This window comes from Erpetoichthys calabaricus, chromosome 4 (assembly GCF_900747795.2).
Source record: "Erpetoichthys calabaricus chromosome 4, fErpCal1.3, whole genome shotgun sequence".
Taxonomy (NCBI): Eukaryota; Metazoa; Chordata; class Cladistia; order Polypteriformes; family Polypteridae; genus Erpetoichthys; species Erpetoichthys calabaricus.
The window spans coordinates 59,432,962-59,452,455 of NC_041397.2; the positions used below are offsets into that span (position 1 = coordinate 59,432,962).

General features: G+C 43.8%; 1 protein-coding gene across 1 annotated transcript in view; it reads left to right on the forward strand.

The window, feature by feature from the left end:
- The window catches only part of c1qtnf9 (C1q and TNF related 9), a 49,978-nt gene that overhangs the window by 8,897 nt on the left and 21,587 nt on the right, over window positions 1-19,494 (forward strand). Inside the window, exons 3-4 of the mRNA XM_051926592.1 lie at window positions 11,790-12,569; window positions 15,010-15,178. Of these exons, the coding sequence (XP_051782552.1) occupies window positions 11,790-12,569; window positions 15,010-15,178 (949 nt within the window). The remainder of the gene's footprint in view (window positions 1-11,789; window positions 12,570-15,009; window positions 15,179-19,494) is intronic.

Consider the following 19,494-nt stretch of genomic DNA (forward strand, 5'->3'; position numbering starts at 1 on the left):
AAAGTAGAACATCATAAACTTCATCTTAAAATCGTTTATTTTACTAGTTTCTCAAGTAGCATGTTAAATGCTTTGTTCTGTATTTGATCTTCTATGTGCTCTATGTGTGTGTGAATCACTACGTGCTTCCGTTCTTTCTCTTTCTCCAACAGGACACAGAATCCATTACATTCGTGATATTACAGCTCTCTGAATAATTAAAATACTGAGATGTATACGTGATATCTTTTTCATGATGATAGGAATGAAAGCATGTTATTAAACATGGGAACACGGTGGCGCAGTGATTGGTCGTGTCTCACACAAGAGGCTTGCTGCGCCATGTGCGACCTTCGATGAAATAATTTATTACAGAAGTACTGTCTCTTTCAAACATACTAACCTCCAATTCCTGTCCATACTTTTCTTTCTCCAAATACCTAATCGCCACAAAATCAGCTCTGTAATAGACGTTAAGCCATTTGTAAGCTTAGAACACCGATTCTTCAAAATGTTTAAGGAACATTGAAATATCTTCGTAGTACATGTTTAATTATTCTATCCGTCTATCCTTCCAGTGTCGCGTCAGCACCAGCAATAATACAGCGCAAGACAGGAGCTATCCGTGAACTAGCTAGCGCTGCGGCACCGTGTCCTCACATGTTTAATTATTAACAATACAGATTATTTAAATGAAGTTAAAGTTTTATCTGTATAATATAATCAACATATTTTGCTGCATTTCATCTTAAAAATGATATCATCATCATACGCGCTTTATAAAGTAGCGCAGGTTGTGCAATATTATAACTGTAGTGTAAGTTTACAGTGAGGTGATTGTACTTATAAGTACAAACAGTTCTACAAGGAGCACTTGATGGACTGATTGAGTGCATTTATAGTTCTTGGGATGAAACTGTGTCTGAAACGCGAGGTCCGTACAGGAAAGGCTTTGACGTGTTTTGCCGTGGTTGAGGTAGTGTGTACTTGAAACTGTATACCGATAATTCTCTTTCCGATCAGCTGCTGCTGTGATTCCCCACTCAGATACAGTGATATAAATACTCCGAGTGGTGCAGTGAGAGTAATATGGAAAAAGATGATCCTCTGTGGCAACCCTTAACGGGAGCAGCTGAAAGAAGAAGAAGATGCAGTCAGTGTAACAACGCTAAAGCAGTTATGGTATTTGGAATACTATGGCTATTCCCTGGCCCATTATATTGCTACAGGTTAATTACAATCAGATGCATTACACTAATAAACAATATGCAGTTAGTTTCAGTGTATTTATAAAGCCGCGTCAGGAATGTGGGTCTAAGAAAGAAAGGGTGACCACACAGGAACAGTAGCACTGCTTTGACGCTGGGTGCCACCAGTCTGCAAAACCGAGTGGAGAAATTGCATATGCCAGGGTATGAGGTACCGTGGAAATGTGCGTGGCTTTACGCCAAGTTTAGGTTTTATACATCGTGATTTGAGCGTGGAAATGTTCGTACGCAACATTTCTGTGCGTACACACCGTTTATACATGAGGCCCCAGGACTGGAGTTGGAGACCCCTGTTCTAGAACATCTAACAGACAGGCCCAGCAGCCCCCAGGCCTAGTCGAGGCCTAACCCCACAAAGTAACGAGAAGTCCCGCCTATGAAGGCCTGTGGGGCGACAGGTTATTTATTGGTCATTAAAGCCACACTTTTTTATAGCCTTTTAGATAGATAGATAGATACTTTATTAATCCCAAGGGGAAATTCACATACTCCAGCAGCAGTATACTGATAAAAACAATATTAATTAAAGAGTGATAAAAATGCAGGTATACAGATAGACAATAACTTTGTATAATGTGAACGTTTACCCCCCCCGGGTGGAATTAAGAGTCGCATAGTGTGGGGGAGGAACGATCTCCTCAGTCTGTCAGTGGAGCAGGACAGTGACAGCAGTCTGTCGCTGAAGTTGCTCCTCTGTCTGGAGATGACACTGTTCAGTGGCTGCAGTGGATTCTCCATGATTGACAGGAGTCTGCTCAGCACCCGTCACTCTGCCACAGATGTCAAACTGTTCAGCTCTGTGCCTACAATAGAGCCTGCTTTCCTCACCAGTTTGTCCAGGTGTGAGGCGTCCCTCTTCTTTATGCTGCCTCCCCAGCACACCACCGCGTAGAAGAGGGCACTCGCCACAACCATCTGATAGAACATCTGCAGCATCTTATTGCAGATATTGAAGGACGCCAGCCTTCTAAGGAAGTATAGTCAGGTCTGTCCTTTCTTACAAAGAGCATCAGTATTGGCGGTCCAGTCCAATTTATCATCCAGCTGCACTCCGAGGTATTTATAGGTCTGTACCCTCTGCACACAGTCACCTCTAATGATCACGGGGTCCATGAGGGGTCTGGTCCTCCTAAAATCCACCACCGGCTCCTTGGTTTTGCTGGTGTTCAGGTGTAGGTGGTTTGAGTCGCACCATTTAACAAAGTCCTTGATTAGGTTCCTATACTCCTCCTCCTGCCCACTCCTGACGCAGCCCACGATAGCAGTGTCATCAGCGAACTTTTGCACGTTGCAGGACTCCGAGTTGTATTGGAAGTCTGATGTATATTGGCAGAACAGAACCGGAGAAAGTACAGTCCCCTGCGGCGCTCCTGTGTTGCTGAGCACAATGTCAGACCTGCAGTTCCCGAGATGCACATACTGAGGTCTGTCTGTAAGATAGTCCACAATCCATGCCACCAGGTATGAATCTACTCCCATCTCTGTCAGCTTGTCCCTAAGGAGCAGAGGTTGGATGGTGTTGAAGGCACTAGAGAAGTCTAGAAACATAATTCTTACAGCACCACTGCCTCTGTCCAAGTGGAAGAGGGATCGGTGTAGCATGTAGATGATGGCACCTTCTCCTGGTATGCGAACTGCAGAGGGTCGAGGGCGTGGCGGACCTGTGGCCTTAGGTGGTGAAGCAGCAGCCGCTCCATAGTCTTCATCACATGTGACGTCAGAGCGACAGGCCGGAAGTCGTTCAGCTCACTAGGACGTGATACCCTTGGGACTGGGGTGATCTAAGATGATTTTTGGTCTCATTTGTTGTTTTTTTGGGTTAAGGGACGACCAGGGCTGCCCCCTTCTGGCCACCATGCATACAGTCGGTGAATATGATCACACCATTGAATATCACACTGCAAAATAGAAAAGACTGCCTGTTTTATGCCTCACCATCCATTGAGCAGAAGCATGGTTGGAAGAAAGCAAACACCATAATGCCATTCATGAGCAACTGTTTGCTTACTTTTCTATCCTAAATTTGCCCTGACTACACAGATTATTCCTCTTTTCATCATAACTTCATTGCTCGTTTTGGGTCACAGAGATAAGGAAGACGAGTAGGGAGACAGAAGCACCTTATAGCAATTTTGCGTTACTGTTTGTGCAGCATTATGGCCCTGGTAAAGTGTGCCTTTAGCGTTGTGGTCAGCATGAATTATTTAAAGATCTTTTCCTCCATGCTTCATGTGCACTACCACAAGCCCCCCAGAGATGACTCTGAACAGGATTTAACACCGGCTGCCATGTCTGATTAGTCCACTCCTTCAACAGAAAGCCATGATTGAAAAGACTTCCTTCATGATCACGTTTTGGGTGTAAGGATTTGAACTTCTGCCCACCCAGGGATGCCAGATTAATGTAGGAATTTGTGTATGATGTGCAAAGTAGAATTGATTAAATGATGTTAATCAATCAGTTAATTAATGATCAGTTTTGCCTTTGACAATGTCTCTCTATTATAAAAAAAAATCTTGGAAGGAGACGAGACGTGATTTTCTCAGAGAGACACTTATACGTCCCACGAGAATGTTGGCGTGGTACACATGCAGAGCAGGTTAGGGATAATGGAAATGCGAAAATTCAAAAGTCTCAAAAAAAAAGGATAGTAAAGATCACAGCGCAAACAAACTGAAATTATTACTCGATGAAATAACGGAACAGCGAAAAGAGATTGGATATATTGTTCGGATTTAAACTTTAAGTCAGAGACTTGTAGGTCGCCTAATTCGTGTTGCCAGCGAGAATTAAATGATTCCAAAAATATTCGGGCGGTATGAAGTCCCGTGAGACAGAAATTTGTAACATGAGACTCTTTAAAGTCACGCCCTACTTACAACTATTTTCAAACAAGACCACAGTCATCTAACCTCAGTCGTGTGAATGCTTTTGTCAAATACACTTCCTGTGCTCTCAGCTCTTATGCATTTTATCAGGACAATAATTTTATACTAGCCAACCCGCGGCGTAGCATACACCGCATAATTATGTATTGATGGGTGAACACTTCCTGAAAGACACAGTTGTCCAAATGGGGTTGGTTTTGAGGATACGACTGTAGGTGGATGAAAAGATGTTACTCTGGAGAGGGCAACATACAATACAGCGTTTTACACGCTGCATACAGCGATTCACATCGAAGCATAGACACTGTTAAGACCATGGGATACCCCTCGCAAACTGTTTTACACGCTGCATACAGTGATTGACATCCGTGACAAATATGATTCTTCTTAGATGGTGCTGTCGCGTCCACCCTTGCTCTTGAAGCAAACACACTGCCTGGTCATGTGCCCGCTCGCAAGAGCAACTCATGGAGACCCACCCACCAACTCTAAGACCATGGCATGTAAAACAGTTTGCGATGGTGGACGCGGTCATGCGTCATAACCGAAAAGAATGCAGTGGAACCTCGGTTCACGACCATAATTTGTTCCAAAACTCTGGTCGTAAACCGATTTGGTCGTGAACCGAAGCAATTTCTCCCATAGGATTGTATGGAAATACAATTAATCCGTTCCAGACCATACGAACTGTATTTAAATATATATTTTTGTAAGTTTTTAAGCACAAATATAGTTAATTAAACCATAGAATTCACTGCGAAATAGTAAACTAAATGTAAAAACATGGGCGGTGCAGTGGGTAGCGCTGCTGCCTCGCAGTTGGGAGACCTGGGGACCTGGGTTCACTTCCCGGGTCCTCCCTGCGTGGAGTTTGCATGTTCTCCCCGTGTCTGCATGGGTTTCCTCCCACAGTCCAAAGATATGCAGGTTAGGTGGATTGGTGATTCTAAATTGGCCCTAGTGTGTGCTTGGTGTGTGGGTGTGTTTGTGTGTGTCCTGCGGTGGGTTGGCACCCTGCCCGTGATTGGTTCCCTGCCTTGTGCCCTGTGTTGGCTGGGATTGGCTCCAGCAGACCCCCGTGACCCTGTGTTCGGATTCAGCGGGTTGGAAAATGGATGGATGGATGGATGTAAAAACATTGAAGAACACTGAGAAAACCTTGAACAACAGAGAAAACTAACACTGCAATAGTTTGCGCTATAGCAACAAAAAAATGAACATTTGAAAAAATCCGTAATTTAATAAACCACCAAGAAAAGTAACATTTCAAAAATGCACACTACGAACCGATCGCTGTAAACAGAAGTGAAAACAAAATCAAGCCCAGTGCATTCTTTAACTGCCTTCCTACCTTATGAGTCCAGCCCTCTCCCTCACACTGCCTGTGTGTGTGCACGCGGCTCTCTTTCCCTGGTGCTGCCTGTGTGTATGCGCGGCTCTCTCTCGCGCTGCCTCTGTGTGTGTGTGTGTGTGTGTGTGTGTGTGTGTGTGTGTGTGTGTGTGTGTGTGTGTGTGTGTGTGTCGCACAGGAAATGCACAGGGAGAGACTGAACCTCGCAAGAGCAACTAACAGAGACCCGCCCACCAACTGTAAGACCATGGGATACCCCTCGCAAACTGTTCTACACGCCGCATACAGCGATTCACATCCGTGACAAACATACTTCTTCAGAGGTGCATGTGGAGTGTAGCAGAGACGAATGCGAATGACGCCCCGCTCTGTGAGTTGCTGCGTCCGATTTGGTGGGCGTGGCTCTGCGAGTTGTCGTCGTATCCAATGGTCTTAGAGTTGGTGGGCGTGGCTATCTTACATGCTTTCCATGGGTGTCTACTTGTCGGCGGCTTAGTGAATCTATAATAATAAAAGGCAAAGCCCTCACTGACTGACTCACTCACTGACTGACTGACTGACTGACTCATCACTAATTCTCCAACTTCCCGTGTAGGTGGAAGGCTGAAATTTGGCAGGCTCATTCCTTACAGCTTACTTACAAAAGTTAGGCAGGTTTCATTTCGAAATTCAAAGCGTAATGGTCATAACTGGAACATATTTTTTGTCCATACACTGTAATGGAGGAGGCGGAGTCACGTATCGCGTCATCACGCCTCCTACGTAATCACGTGAACTAAAAACAAGGAAGAGATTTACAGCATGAGTCACATGCGGGAACGAAGGTAAATGACGTTGTTCACTGTCTTTTAATACTGTGTAAGCATACATATTAACACATGTGCAATTAAACGTGTGCATTTACGGGGTGATTTCTCAGGCTTAAAAGCTCGCCTTTTACTAAAAAGGTAAATGCAAAACTATTTTCAATCAGTTTATTAAAACGCTCCCGTTAAGGATTGCAATAACATATTCGCGAGATAAAAGAACGAAGTAGGGGGAAATGGAGGAACAGCCGGAAACAGCGAAGAGCAAAAAATTAATTAAACAATTGAGAACGGAGCAAGTGAAGCATACAAGCATGTTCATAAGGGAAACAAAGCACGGTGTAAAACGTAAGTTTAAATTAAGTTTATACAAACGCTCCCGCTGCGGATTGCAATAACATATTCGCGAGATAAAAGTTTAATGAGAAGACACGAGGTATAAACGAACCACACGCCGTGGCGCAACGTTAAGGGCAACAGTTTCAACCATTCTATGATCTGCTTCTCGCAACTGAAAGACGGCACATGGCGGATGTTAGCCGACTTGCTGACCGCAACGTTAGGGGCTTCAACTTTGGCGCTGACGCCACATCTCAGTGCCAACACTTTGCAGACTGTACTTAAAAGACATGCCCTCCTCACTGGACAGTTAAAAAGACCAATCAAACTAACGATGACATCAAGTATTACCCAATCAAAAGTAGGAAAGGAGGCATCTTCATAAAATGCGTGTGGGATGATTTGCATGACACGCTGCTTTAAAAAAAAAGTGATAAAAAAAATACGGGATAAATCCCGTCCAGTATTGATTCAAAACGGGACGCGCAATTTCATTCTCAAACACGGCACGATTCCGTATTTTAAAGGACGGGTGGCAACCTTACAGTGCCAGGTAACCACCCATACAATCAGATTGTGATTCAGACTAGGAATGCAATGAATGTAATTACCCCGATCTACATACAAGGCGAAAGTCTTGCAACATTCAAAGATGATGGTTTGGGATAATTAGTACTTATTAAGTACACCATGGCACATAAAAGAGCTTATGAAGCCTTGAACCGAAAAAAGCAAGATCTCAGAGATTGTAAAAAAAAAAAAAGGAGGTAATGTCGTTTTACTCGCTGTAGATTTTAGTCAAACATTACCAGTTATTCCACGAGGGAGACCAGCAGATGAACTCAACGCGTGTTTAAAATCCATGCTTCTCCCACGCTCGGTTATATGTCGCGTGTTCTCGGGTAGGTACACCAAAAAATGTATACATTTAAGCATGTAATGGGCAAACAAAAAATGAGGTATACCCGAAGGCACTGCAGTAGTACTTAATGTAACTTTACTTCTTAAATGTTAATGTTTTACTGTTTAATAATTTATACGCTTCTTATATATTGTTCAAATTCTTTTATCAAAATACCAGTGACAGCGCAATGCACAATAACATGGACTGAATACACCATACGCATCTGCCCACAGCCACCCTGGTGTGCGCAGATAGGAGTTGATTCTAAAATAAAATAAACATAAAAAGAGTAATACATTCATCACCCATAAAGCGGATAGCAGACGTGACGTATTATATGTGTACCACATTTCAAGTCAATAGGTGAAACGGTTTGCAAGCTACAGGTGATTTAAAATCCTGGACAGACCAACGAAAAGCCACGGTAGCAAATTATAGAAGAAGATTTTACTGTTTAATAATTTATATTTATATGAAATGTGCTTCTTATATATTACTTCATATTCTCATATGATAATGATGTTAATGTTGTTTATATTGATTTCTATGTTATTGTAAGTGCATCTATGTGTGTATATGTATGTATGTATGTATGTATCTGTATATATATATATATATATATATAAAAAATATATATATAAAAAATATATGTGTATATGTATATATAATATATCTGTATATGTGTGTATATGTGTGTGTATATGTGTATATGTATATATATATGACAGCAACACTCATAACAATGACAACACAATTACATTGACAATCATGTTACGTTATTTTTAAAATGTTTCCTTTACTTTTTCATAACCTCTTTAACACACTACTTCTCCGCTGCGAAGCGCGGGTATTTTGCTAGTATATATATATAGATGTCTTAGATGACACGTCAATGACTAAGCGAAGAAGAAAGAGCATGGACAATCATTCGAAAAAGTCGTTTTATTTATTAGAGAGAAAGAAACGATATTCACTCACAGGCAGTTATACTCTGAATTGTCACGATGTAAGTCCAAACACGGAATCAAAATTCAATGCTATATTGATGAAAAGATAAAAGCAAAAAGAGATTGAATATATGGACATAGGTGATATGACAGAAGTATGTAGATATTGTTTGGCTTTAAACTTTAAGTCAGAGACTTGTAGATCATCTAATTCATGTTGCCATCAGGGAAAAGTAGTGTTTCTTCCCAATGAAGAGGCCTATCCATGAGAATTAAAAGTTTAGTTGTTTGGTGAAAGCGAAATCTACATAACGTGAGCGGCAGATGCGAAGTTGCTGGTGCATAGCGCAGGCAGGGGGGTTGGCGAGTGAAGTGTTTTTCAAAAAAACACGGAATCAAAATTCAATACGATCTTGAAGAAAAGTTAATTCCAAATATTGTTTTTACTAAAGTTTTAAAGTTAAAGTGAATATAATGCATATGTAACAATTCCCATGAAAATAATAATCTCTTTAAATTGTAAACCAAACTCGGGGGTGGGCAAGCGAAGTAAGCAGGGGGCAGAGCCCCCTAGTCATTAAATAATATCAAAAGGCTCCCACGTTAACTTCCTCATCTTTCTCTGTAGGAAGGTTTCCGGCTGTTAGTCTTCTATCAAGGTAACTAAAGCACAGTCATTTTAAGAAGTACAACAATACAATTTATTGATAAACACAAAGGTTATAGAAATATGATAACAGCATATATGCCGACATAGAAGATGAGACAGATAAACAAATGACACAGAAGAGACTGGCTGTTTACTGGTCAGTCAGAGTTCTGATTTTTCCTGATGCACATAAACCGTTTTACGCCGCTGTGTGGAGTTGGGTGGTGTTGTGGCTTCAGGTTCAAACGCAGGACTCTTCTTGTGTTGGAGTGCACTCCTGGTGGTTCTGACTTCCTCAGCTCGCTGTCAGACTCGTCGGTGTTTCCTCTGCGACTTCACAGGGAGGTGTGTTGCTCTTTCTGGCACTAGCGTATAGACCAGGGGTCTCTGACTCCGGACTTGGAGTGCCACATTCGAACCCTTTTCATAATTAGTGGCCAGCTTGACCTGCTAATTAACTCATTTGTCTTCATTTTAATTGATTTGCTATTTAAGACACAGACTCCTTAATTGTTTGTATTTCCATTAATTAGCTGCCAGACAATAATGAGATACAAAATGAGCCAACACGTGACCGGCTAACCTGTGTTCATCATTCTATATTTGAAAATAAAGAAAGTTGGAGGTCTCAGGCATGTTGATCCGCTCAGGTTCACAAAACATTTTGATGGCGTTCGTAAAAAAAAAGGAAAATCAACTGTTTTAGAAATGCCTGCTGTGGCAAAACGAGAGCACCAAGACGCCATGGAATTACATAACGGGTTTGGTTAACAACAAGAATTAGCTTAGCTGGACATCTGGTGGCTCACTTGGCATCTTATTTCTGGTTGGGTGCCATTTAAGGAAAAAAAATTGAGCAATTCAGAGGACTGGCTCTTACAAAACAAATCAATTGAAGGGAAATTAAGTTAATTAGCAGTAAAAACAGGTCACTAATTAAGAAAAGGATTAGAATGAAAACCTGCAGCCCTGGTGCAGACGCTGATGCTCTCTTCTGTTTCTCAGTCTTCTCCGGTCAGTAACTTAGAGCTCGGCTTGGCACAGTGGATCTAAGAGCGAGTTCAGGACATCCCACTCCAAAGCTCAGGTCCAGCTTCGTGCTCCCATCTCTCTTCTGGGAGTCTCTTGAACCCGACACCGTCAGTGATGTAACCGGGTGAGCTGGACAATAAGGACACCAAATGAAGCAAGGGGAAGTCCAAAAGTGCTTTTATTATTAAAAAAAGTGTTCAAAACAGTGCAGTGCTTCAAAAATGTCCATAAATAAATAATCCATAAAAACAGGGTGAATTGATGTTAAAATAATCCCAAATAAATAAATCCATTAAAATGAGGTTAAAAACACCAATGGCTGGCAGCTGTTCCCCTTTAAAAGCCCGATGTCTTCTTTTAGCTGGCACTGCTACAACAGGGGAGTCGCCCTACCTGCAGGTGCAGCTGTCTTCTCCACTGGTCTGGTAGATTTCCGACCCCTGGCATCGTAGAGCTCTCTCCAGACTGAGACTCACCTGTTGTAGTACGCTGGGCCTCACTCTAACCAAGCCTCCACGACGCCTACTGCCTTCTGTGGTGAGCCTTCCTCGACCCTGAGTTCTTCAGAGGAGCAGGAGTGACCCAATCCATCCGCTCCTGAGTGCCAGCCAAACACCCCACTAGGGCTCTCCTCCCAGCTGCCTTAAACCACCAGCGAGTCTGCCATCCCTCACTCGCTCGCTCGCTCCCACGCCGGCTCTCTGTACCTCCTGCCTTCCTCTTTCCATTAACCTCCGTTCTTTTCTTTTCTCGTCTCCCCTCCACACTCGCACTCCTCCTATTTATAATGGGGATGTGGCACAGGTGTGGCGATCAGTAACTCCCAGCATCAATCACGGACACGGCGATCTTGCACTTGTTCACTTCAGTGCCGAAACACCCATGCCCGTATCGTGTCCGAGAACTGCTCCGGCTGCACTACCACGTCCCCTCTTTAAGCTGGCGATTATTTATTTAAAAACTGGCCATTCATTTAGAGCTGCGGACCTGCTACGTCACAAGAGTAACTTCAAGGCCAAAGAAAGGCTATTAGGTCACTGAAAGAGCACTGAGCTTCGGCCTTCAGCCAACCAAAGAGAGCAAAGATATGAATGCAGCTACTTTTGCTGGAAGGTGTAACCTCTGGTGATTGGATGAAAGTGCCTTCCAGTTACGGATCCAGTGCCTGCTGCAGTGTGGTAATTAGTGTTTGGATGTGAGAAAAAGAATCGATTGTTGTTAACCTGCTTACAGGATGCTATGTTGATGTAGGAATCGTTATTTTGTCCATCACCTCCAGTTCAGTTTGTGCTTACAAGCCTAATATGAACGTCCATTTGGACGCCTTCTTGTCTGATTTACACCTTTGTTATCAGACGAAGTACAGAGCTGACCGAAGTGTTGGTAGTACTGCAGTTCCGCCATTCACTTTAGAGTTCACTCAGGAACGCATTGAGCTGGACTTGTCTTAAAAGGCCTCGTGTGCCACTAAAAGCCTTGCCAATCCGGGCAATGCCCACTTTGTCCTACAATCAGTAGTTTTCTTCCATTGTTCCCTATTTTCCATTGTTCTCCCTTTTGTATTATTGTGTTGTTATATTGTTTTGTTGAATATTAACTCCCTTCTGTTTTAAACTTTTATTTCAGGAGCTGCTGGCATCCCAGGTATAAAAGGAAGAAGAGGGGAAACTGGAGAAAGAGGGCCCCCAGGGAAAATGGGACCTCAGGGGCTGCCAGGGCCTCTAGGCTACAAGGGTCAGAAAGGGGAATTAGGCCTTCCTGGACCGCAAGGCATAAAAGGGGATACTGGCTCTGAGGGACCACAGGGACCTCAAGGATTAACGGGCCCGCAAGGCGAAACTGGCCTTACCGGCCCCATCGGACCCACTGGACGGCAAGGCCCCAAAGGAGAAGTTGGGTACCCTGGTGAGAAAGGAATTTTAGGGCTCCGAGGTGAGAAGGGGCAGCGGGGTGATACCGGAGAAAAAGGAGATAAGGGGGATACGCCCAACCTTCCTAAAAGTGCCTTCACTGTTGGGCTGACAGAGCACACTAAGCTGCCTTCTGCCAATACCCCGATCAAGTTTGATAAGATCATTTACAATCGTCAGAATCACTATGACCCATCCACCGGCCGGTTCACATGTGCCGCCTCAGGAACGTATTATTTCACATACCACATCACCGTCTACTCCAAGAACGTTAAGGTGGCTTTAATGAAGAACGGCACCCCTGTGATATACACAATGGACAAGTACCAAAACAGTGAGGACCAGGCGTCGGGAGGCGCTGTGCTGCAACTCAAGGCCGGGGACAAGGTGTGGCTGCAGGTGTATGGAGGGGAATTCTTCAATGGCCTCTTCGCAGATGATGACGATGACACCACGTTTTCGGGGTTTTTGTTATTTGCTGACACCCTAACTGACTGATCCCTCTGCTATGCAGTCGGTTAACATGAACACCTGAGCAAGATCTGGGAAGATTTGTGGTAAATCCTCCACTGTGCTCAACTATCTGGACTTGACGGAAGCCTTCATCAACCCTTCTTGGTGAGTGCCTCCTATGAAATCATTAAGTGAAATATTACTTTAAAACGTGTTGTAATCCTTAATTGCAGGTTATGGGACATGTCAATATTTCTGTTGTAATAATTGTTTCTGATTGTAATAAAAACTAAAGAAATGTAAAGCCCGTTGGGGACCAGTTTTTAATTGCGTTTGTCATAGCCGTGTTCTCTTGTCACTCAGACACTCGGTGTTATCAGCAGTTTTTCTTTTTTGTGCCTCTTAACAGTGGGCAGGGTATTTGCTGTGGGGATGACAACACACTGGCGACTTAGAGTGGGGAGATGTTAGTACGAAGACCAAAAGGGGGGTACAGCCACAACAGTGGTAATGGCTGTCAGCAGAGCTGCACATGTTTACTTCAGTTTGGGCCCTTATAGCCATCTTATACTTACAGTGGAAATAAAAAACAAGAAGCCGTCAGGATCATGTGCTTGTTCATTATGTGTGCTCACTGAGCTCATCATCCACTAACTTTCATTTTGGCCCACTTAAATACATTACTTGTGGAGAACTTCACCAGCGAGGCTTCACTTAAGCTACATTGTAGGAATAAACCTCTACCTGTGCTCAGGAATTCAATCAGGGAGGCACCCCAGAGAGTCGCTTGTGTTTCTTCTAAGAAGAGCACCATTGGCTGAAAGGGGTGTTCTGTGATCTGAAGGCTGTGCGTTAGAATCCTGCTATGGCTGTCTCAAAGAAGATAAGCAGCTGAAAATGAAGCCTCAGCCTATTTAGAGACAAATGGCTGAGGGGAGGAGCGAGTAGGCTGCGCTGAGAGGGCCTGCTGTCACGTAAGAGGTGCCCTTACAGACCGACGGCTGCTTGCTCAGTTCAATATGCCGCTGCTTACTGCCTTGAATGTCTCCAGTTTTGCTGGCAGTCCCTCCATATTTGTGTGTGACATGAACAAGTGCACAACTCTGAGTTATCTCACCTATGATATTCATGTTAATCGTTATTGGCTAATTGAGTGTTACTTAAGTATTACAATATAACCCATCGAATTTTTTTTAATCATGTCCACTCCAAAAATGGAATTTGTCTTTGGTGACCTGCAGGGGGTGCTCCAGCTCCCCAAACCCGACACAAACAGATGCAGACACAAGTCCAGCACAAACACAGGCTTTTATTTGGTTGTGGGAAACTCTTCCCTCACAAGTGTTTCCCACCACTGTACAATAATAAAGCACGATTAAGCACATGGCCCTTTGCCTTCTTTTCTTTGTCTCTTCTGTTTGTCTGTATGTCTCTCTTTCCTCCTCCACTCCTCCTCCAGCAACCTTCGTCTTCTCCCTCCCGACTCTGACTCCTGGCATGAAGGCAGAGGGCTTCTTTCATGCTGCACCCAGGAGTACTTCTGGTGGTCCAGAAGCCCGATAAAGTAGGGCTTGTCAGTGTCCCCAGGTGGTACCCCCTGGAACCCAACAAGGCTGAGCCATCAAACTCCAACTCCCATTAAGCCCTGTGGGAATCTGTGGTGCTGCAACACTCCCTGGGTACTGGCATCTAGAAATCCAGGGGGAGATAATACCCTGAGCCCACTTTCTCCCCTGGTCCTTCCATAAAGCAGGCATCCCAGCCGAGTAAGGGTGCTGGCTGCACACCACACTTTCCACACCATACTACTATAGAAGATGAGGTCAGGCTGGCATGCTGGTCAGGATGAAGGACAGTTCCTTACCTGGCCAGGAGGTCTTATAATGCCCCAGGTACTAACAGCCTGACATCTTCCATCTCCCAAAGCTTCAATAGTCAGGAACCAAGATGGAGTAGGGCAAAAGAGGCCTCACAAGAGAAGTTCTGCTGCATTTTTAATTAAAACAATCCAAATAATTGCAAAGTGCGGTGCAGAAAGCCATTAGCAAATATCCATACAAATAATGCAGTGAAGATAAATCCAATAAATTGTTAAATCCAAGAGTAACATCGAAGACAGGATCGTCTCCCCTCTTTTGACTTCCCCAGTGTGCTTTCTCTCTCGTCTCCCCTGCTTATCCTCCTCGGTCTCTCGGTGGGGTCACGACGCTGGTGTATGCAGTCAACCTTCTGGCCCTCTCTTGTCCCAGCCACCTCGGATTGTACCCATTGGCAAGGCCAACCCAAACTTTTATGAGGCCCCCTCGCCCTAACAAACACAATAAAACTATGCTTTCAGTGAACTAAAAAGTCACATAAGAAAACACAGAGAACATTTAAAGGATATAAGCACGTCGTTGTTTTTAATAAAACAAACTACAGTATTTGGGATGAGAGGAGGTTTGTGGCATTTTTAAATTAAATGAATAATTTGATGCATGTAGGCTCCAGGCGGGCACAGGGGCACATGAGAACTGGCACGCACCGTTCTGCGGTTGATTGGGGTGCTTGGTTGATCGCCTATTCGCGTGACTGCAGCCCCTGCGCTCAGACACACCGTAAAAGGGAATCGAGAGGACGGAAGGTTAAAGCAGAAGTAAAAGGAAATGGCGGGTAAGGTAGAGGAACTGGTGCTACGTGGAGTCGAGGCAGGCAGAAAGGAGCGCACAGCCGGTGCTCAAGAGGAGTCTGAGGGTCATTCCTGCTGAGCTGTCTGGGAGAAGAAGTGACCAAACACTCCTTTGGCAGTGTGAGATGAGTGAGCAAAGCTTGGCATGGCACCTCAAGGACACCTAAAGGTCTGGCGGCGAGGACCCGAGACTAATATGGGGGTTGACGGTGCCTGTCGGGAGGACATCCGCTGTCTGCAAGACTGTTATGGGGTAAGAAGAAGAGGAGGAGGAGGTGTTGGTTGCTTTCTTAAAGGAAGGATTTTCTGCCGGTGCGATTTTTAACCTCATTTATTGTTTATTTATTAACATTTAACTTCGACTGGACACTTGCTTTAGTGGGATTATTGATTAACTCTTTATTTAATGGATGCACTTTTTAGTTTAGAATGAAAGCACTGAGGAACTTTACACCTGCCACCTGACTGTGTGTGTGTGTGTGTGTGTGTGTGTCCTGGCTCAGTTCGGTTCTGACTCTCGACGGCTCTGGGTTCAAGCTGCCAAGAAGCGTCGAGTCGTGCTGCAGTGTCCTGATGGAATAAGCGAAGGAGACTCCAGATTGTAGGAATTGGCACCGAGGCTCATGTCTGCTTTAAAAGGATGCCAGGGATTTTAACCTTGTTTGTAGTGGAATATTTACTGTTGTTAACCCCCACTTTGCACACCATTTGATTGGATTATTTATTTATGGAAGCACTGTACTTTTGGAACACTGTTTGTTTGTTGGCTCAAAATTAAAGTGTTTAACCACTTTGTACCACCAATCCGCTGACTGTGTGTGTCCTTATTTACTTGGCTGATTCTCAGGTAAGTTACTGACAGGTCCAAGTTTAAGAGGAGTGTGGAGACAACCCCACAGCCAACAATACTATTAAATGAAAAAATAAGCCACTGAGCCAAAGACCAAAAAAATTCAAGAGCTATAAAACCAGGCGTACGCACATTTCTACACAATGTCGCTTTATAAATACAATCACCCTGTAAATGTGAATTTGTGAATGCATCTTGATGGCGGTCAGCCTCTTGTATATGCAGTCACCGTGCTGCAGATATTCATTGACTGGTATAGAATTCAAGAGCATTTGCCAGCGCCTGAGTGGCACAGGTAATGACACGATTCCTGATACGACGCATAGTATGGAACATATGGAAAACTGAGGTCTGCCAAAACTAGTTGGCCTCAAAATAAATGAAGCACAGGTCGACCGAGGCTACAGTGACAAGAAGTTTGTTAGCCTCACCTTGGCTTCTCATATGACTTGTGTGTTTATGGAATGTAACAGCTTATGGTTACCAAAAGCAGCTTCATTCTCACTAGATGCCCTTATTGTAATGCAAGTGCAGCAAAGTGAACCAAATACAGCGAGATGTAAAATGTCTTTTTATATTGGCAAAAATATGTTTAATGTTTTAGAACCCATTCTGATAGGCCTCCTCCCAGCAGAGGGTGATGGTGCAAGGAGCTTTATCAGAATTTGCTGACGTTAAGAGGTGGTGTTCCACAGGGCTGCTGCTATTTTTAATATATATAAGTGATTTAGATAGAAATATAAGTAACAAGCTGATGATACCAAGAAATGTGGATCGGCAAATAATCTCAGATCTGTTGAATCATTATAGAGGGACTTGGACGGCATACAGGATTGAACAGATTTGTGGCAAATGAAGTTTAATGTCAGTAAAAGTAAAATATTACATGTAGTAAGTAGCAATGTTAGGTTTGAATACACAATGGAAGGTCTGAAAATTGAGAGTACACCTTATGAGAAGGATTCAGGAGTCATAGTGGACTCTACGCTATCAACTTCCAGACAGTGTTCAAAACCATTAAGAAGGCAAATAAAATGTTAGGTTATATAGCGCCTTGATGTGTGGAGTTCAAGTCCAAGGAGGTTCTGCTCAACCTTTATAATGCACTGGTGAGGCCTCATCTGGAGTACTGTGTGCAGTTTTGGTCTTCAGGCTACAAAAAGGACATAGCAGCACTAGAAAAGGTCCAGAGAAGAGCGACTAGGCTGACTCCAGGGCCACAGTGGGTGAATTATGAAGATTAAAAGAGCTGCGCCTTTTCAGCTTAGGCAAAAGAAGATTAAGAGGAGACGTTGGTGTAGTAGACAGTAGGACTTCAGGGACCATTAAAATTTGACTTGATGTTATTTTGGAAGAATTAAGTGGATAGGACTGGCAGGCTTTGTTGGGCTGAATGGCCTGTTCTCATCTAGATTGTTCTATTGCATGTACGCTCACACCATACAAAGACAAGATGTAGTGACTCCTCAGTCAGCTAAAGGCTTTCAGAACAGCAGGTATGATGAATGAATGAATCTTAGCTAAGATATCTCTTGCCTATCGGCCAGTTCCCTGAGAAGTGACAACAAGTACCCGACATAAACTTACAAATAGCTAAAAAGTTCTACGGTGAAGCACTGGCCTTCTGAAAAGAGGACTGAAATACTCTCTGTACATCACATTCCACACTTGTGAGGTTTACAGTGTTTTGTGATTGTTTACACACTAAAATTAAAACTTTCCCACAATTAGCAAAACCTGACACTCAAGGAGCAAAACAAGTCACTCTGTCAACAATATCCTGTATCCTTAAAAAACGTCAAGTTCTGATGAAACAACTGTATAGAGTGCCATTTGAGAGAAATTCAGACAGGGTGAATATGTGGAGGTAAGTAGTGTTCACTGACTGTGGTATTGTGCACGGCACATATAACCTTTTGAAACTGTACATGTATTATTATTATTACTGTAATTTTACTGTATAGCAGGCCTACAGTATATTGACCTGCACAATGTGATCTTTTACTGTAATGCAGAGAGTTTTGCAAATGAATGCGGAGGAAGTCCGGCATGAGTTTATATACGTTGATGAGGCTGGATTTAACCTGAGAACAGTGAGAAGAAGGGAAGAAGCATCATTGGCCACAGGGCTATTGTGTAACCAAGAGATATTACGCGTGACACAGACTGGACACGGAGGTACGTATAAAAACCAAGAAATCTTTTATTTTTCTTCACCTGTGGGGCACGTCTTCTCCGTAATCCCCACAGGCACAACACAGTCCCAAAGTAACACAAATACACCAAAGTAGAACACTCTTCGTCTGCACCACCACTCCTCCCAGGCAACCTTGTCCTCCTCCACCCGACTGAGTGGTGGTCGCTGGCTCCTTTTATTATCAACAACAACAACATTTATTTATATAGCGCATTTTCATACAAAAATTGTAGCGCAAAGTGCTCCAGGTGCTTCATTGCCGACATCCGGCTGGACTTCTGGGTGTGGCGATACCAATGCCCAAAAGGGGCCAGCAGCTCCTGTTGCAGCACCCCCTGGTGGCGCCTGTGGAACCCCACAGAGCTGCACAGAATTTCAACCCCGATGAAGCCCTGGGGGAGACCGAGGCACCGCTGCAACCCAGGGAGGCTGCCATCTAGCGTCCAGGTGGAGACATATGGCCCCGTCCATCCGTCACAATTGTCAATGTACCAGGGCAACGTGGGGGTAACATTACCCTTTGTGCTGCTATTTCACAGAATGGGGTCTTCTACTGCCATGCCAACTTGGGTCCTTACAACACTGACCTCACTCTTACATTTTTGAACAGATTACACAATATTATCACAGCAGCAGGCCAAAGGGACCAGATGTGATACATTGCCATCTGAGACAATGTATCTTTTCATCATTCGGCGGAGGTCCAAAACTGGTTTCAACAACAACCACAATTCCAAGTCCAATACCTTCCCACTAAACCGCATCGAGAAGTTCTTCTCAGCATGGTGGTGAAAGGTGTATGATCTCTGGCCGTATGTCCAGATGTCCCTCATTCAAGCTCTGGAGGAGAACTGTGACCAGATTGATGCAGCATCAATACAAAGGTGGATTCGTCACTCCAGAAGATTCTTCCCATGTTGCCTTGTAAATGAAAACATTCCCTGTGATGTTGACAAGGCCCTATGGTCAGATACAGCTAGGTGGAGAGATGATGTTTAGTGTTCTCTTTTCTTCAGTTCTCAACGGGATGCTTTATGTTACTACTGTTAGCTTACAGTACGATGGTACGCTCGGTAATACTGTATGGTAACTGGGTTATGAATGTTTTGTTGAAATCTTCAGTATTTCTGTGCTGACTTGAGTTCATGAGATTGAAGGTGTGTGTGTGTGGAGAGTTTGGCATAAAAAGCGAAACAAATCTGAATCATGTGTCAAAATAGGAGAAGAATGCTTATAGTTTTGGTAGATGGCAG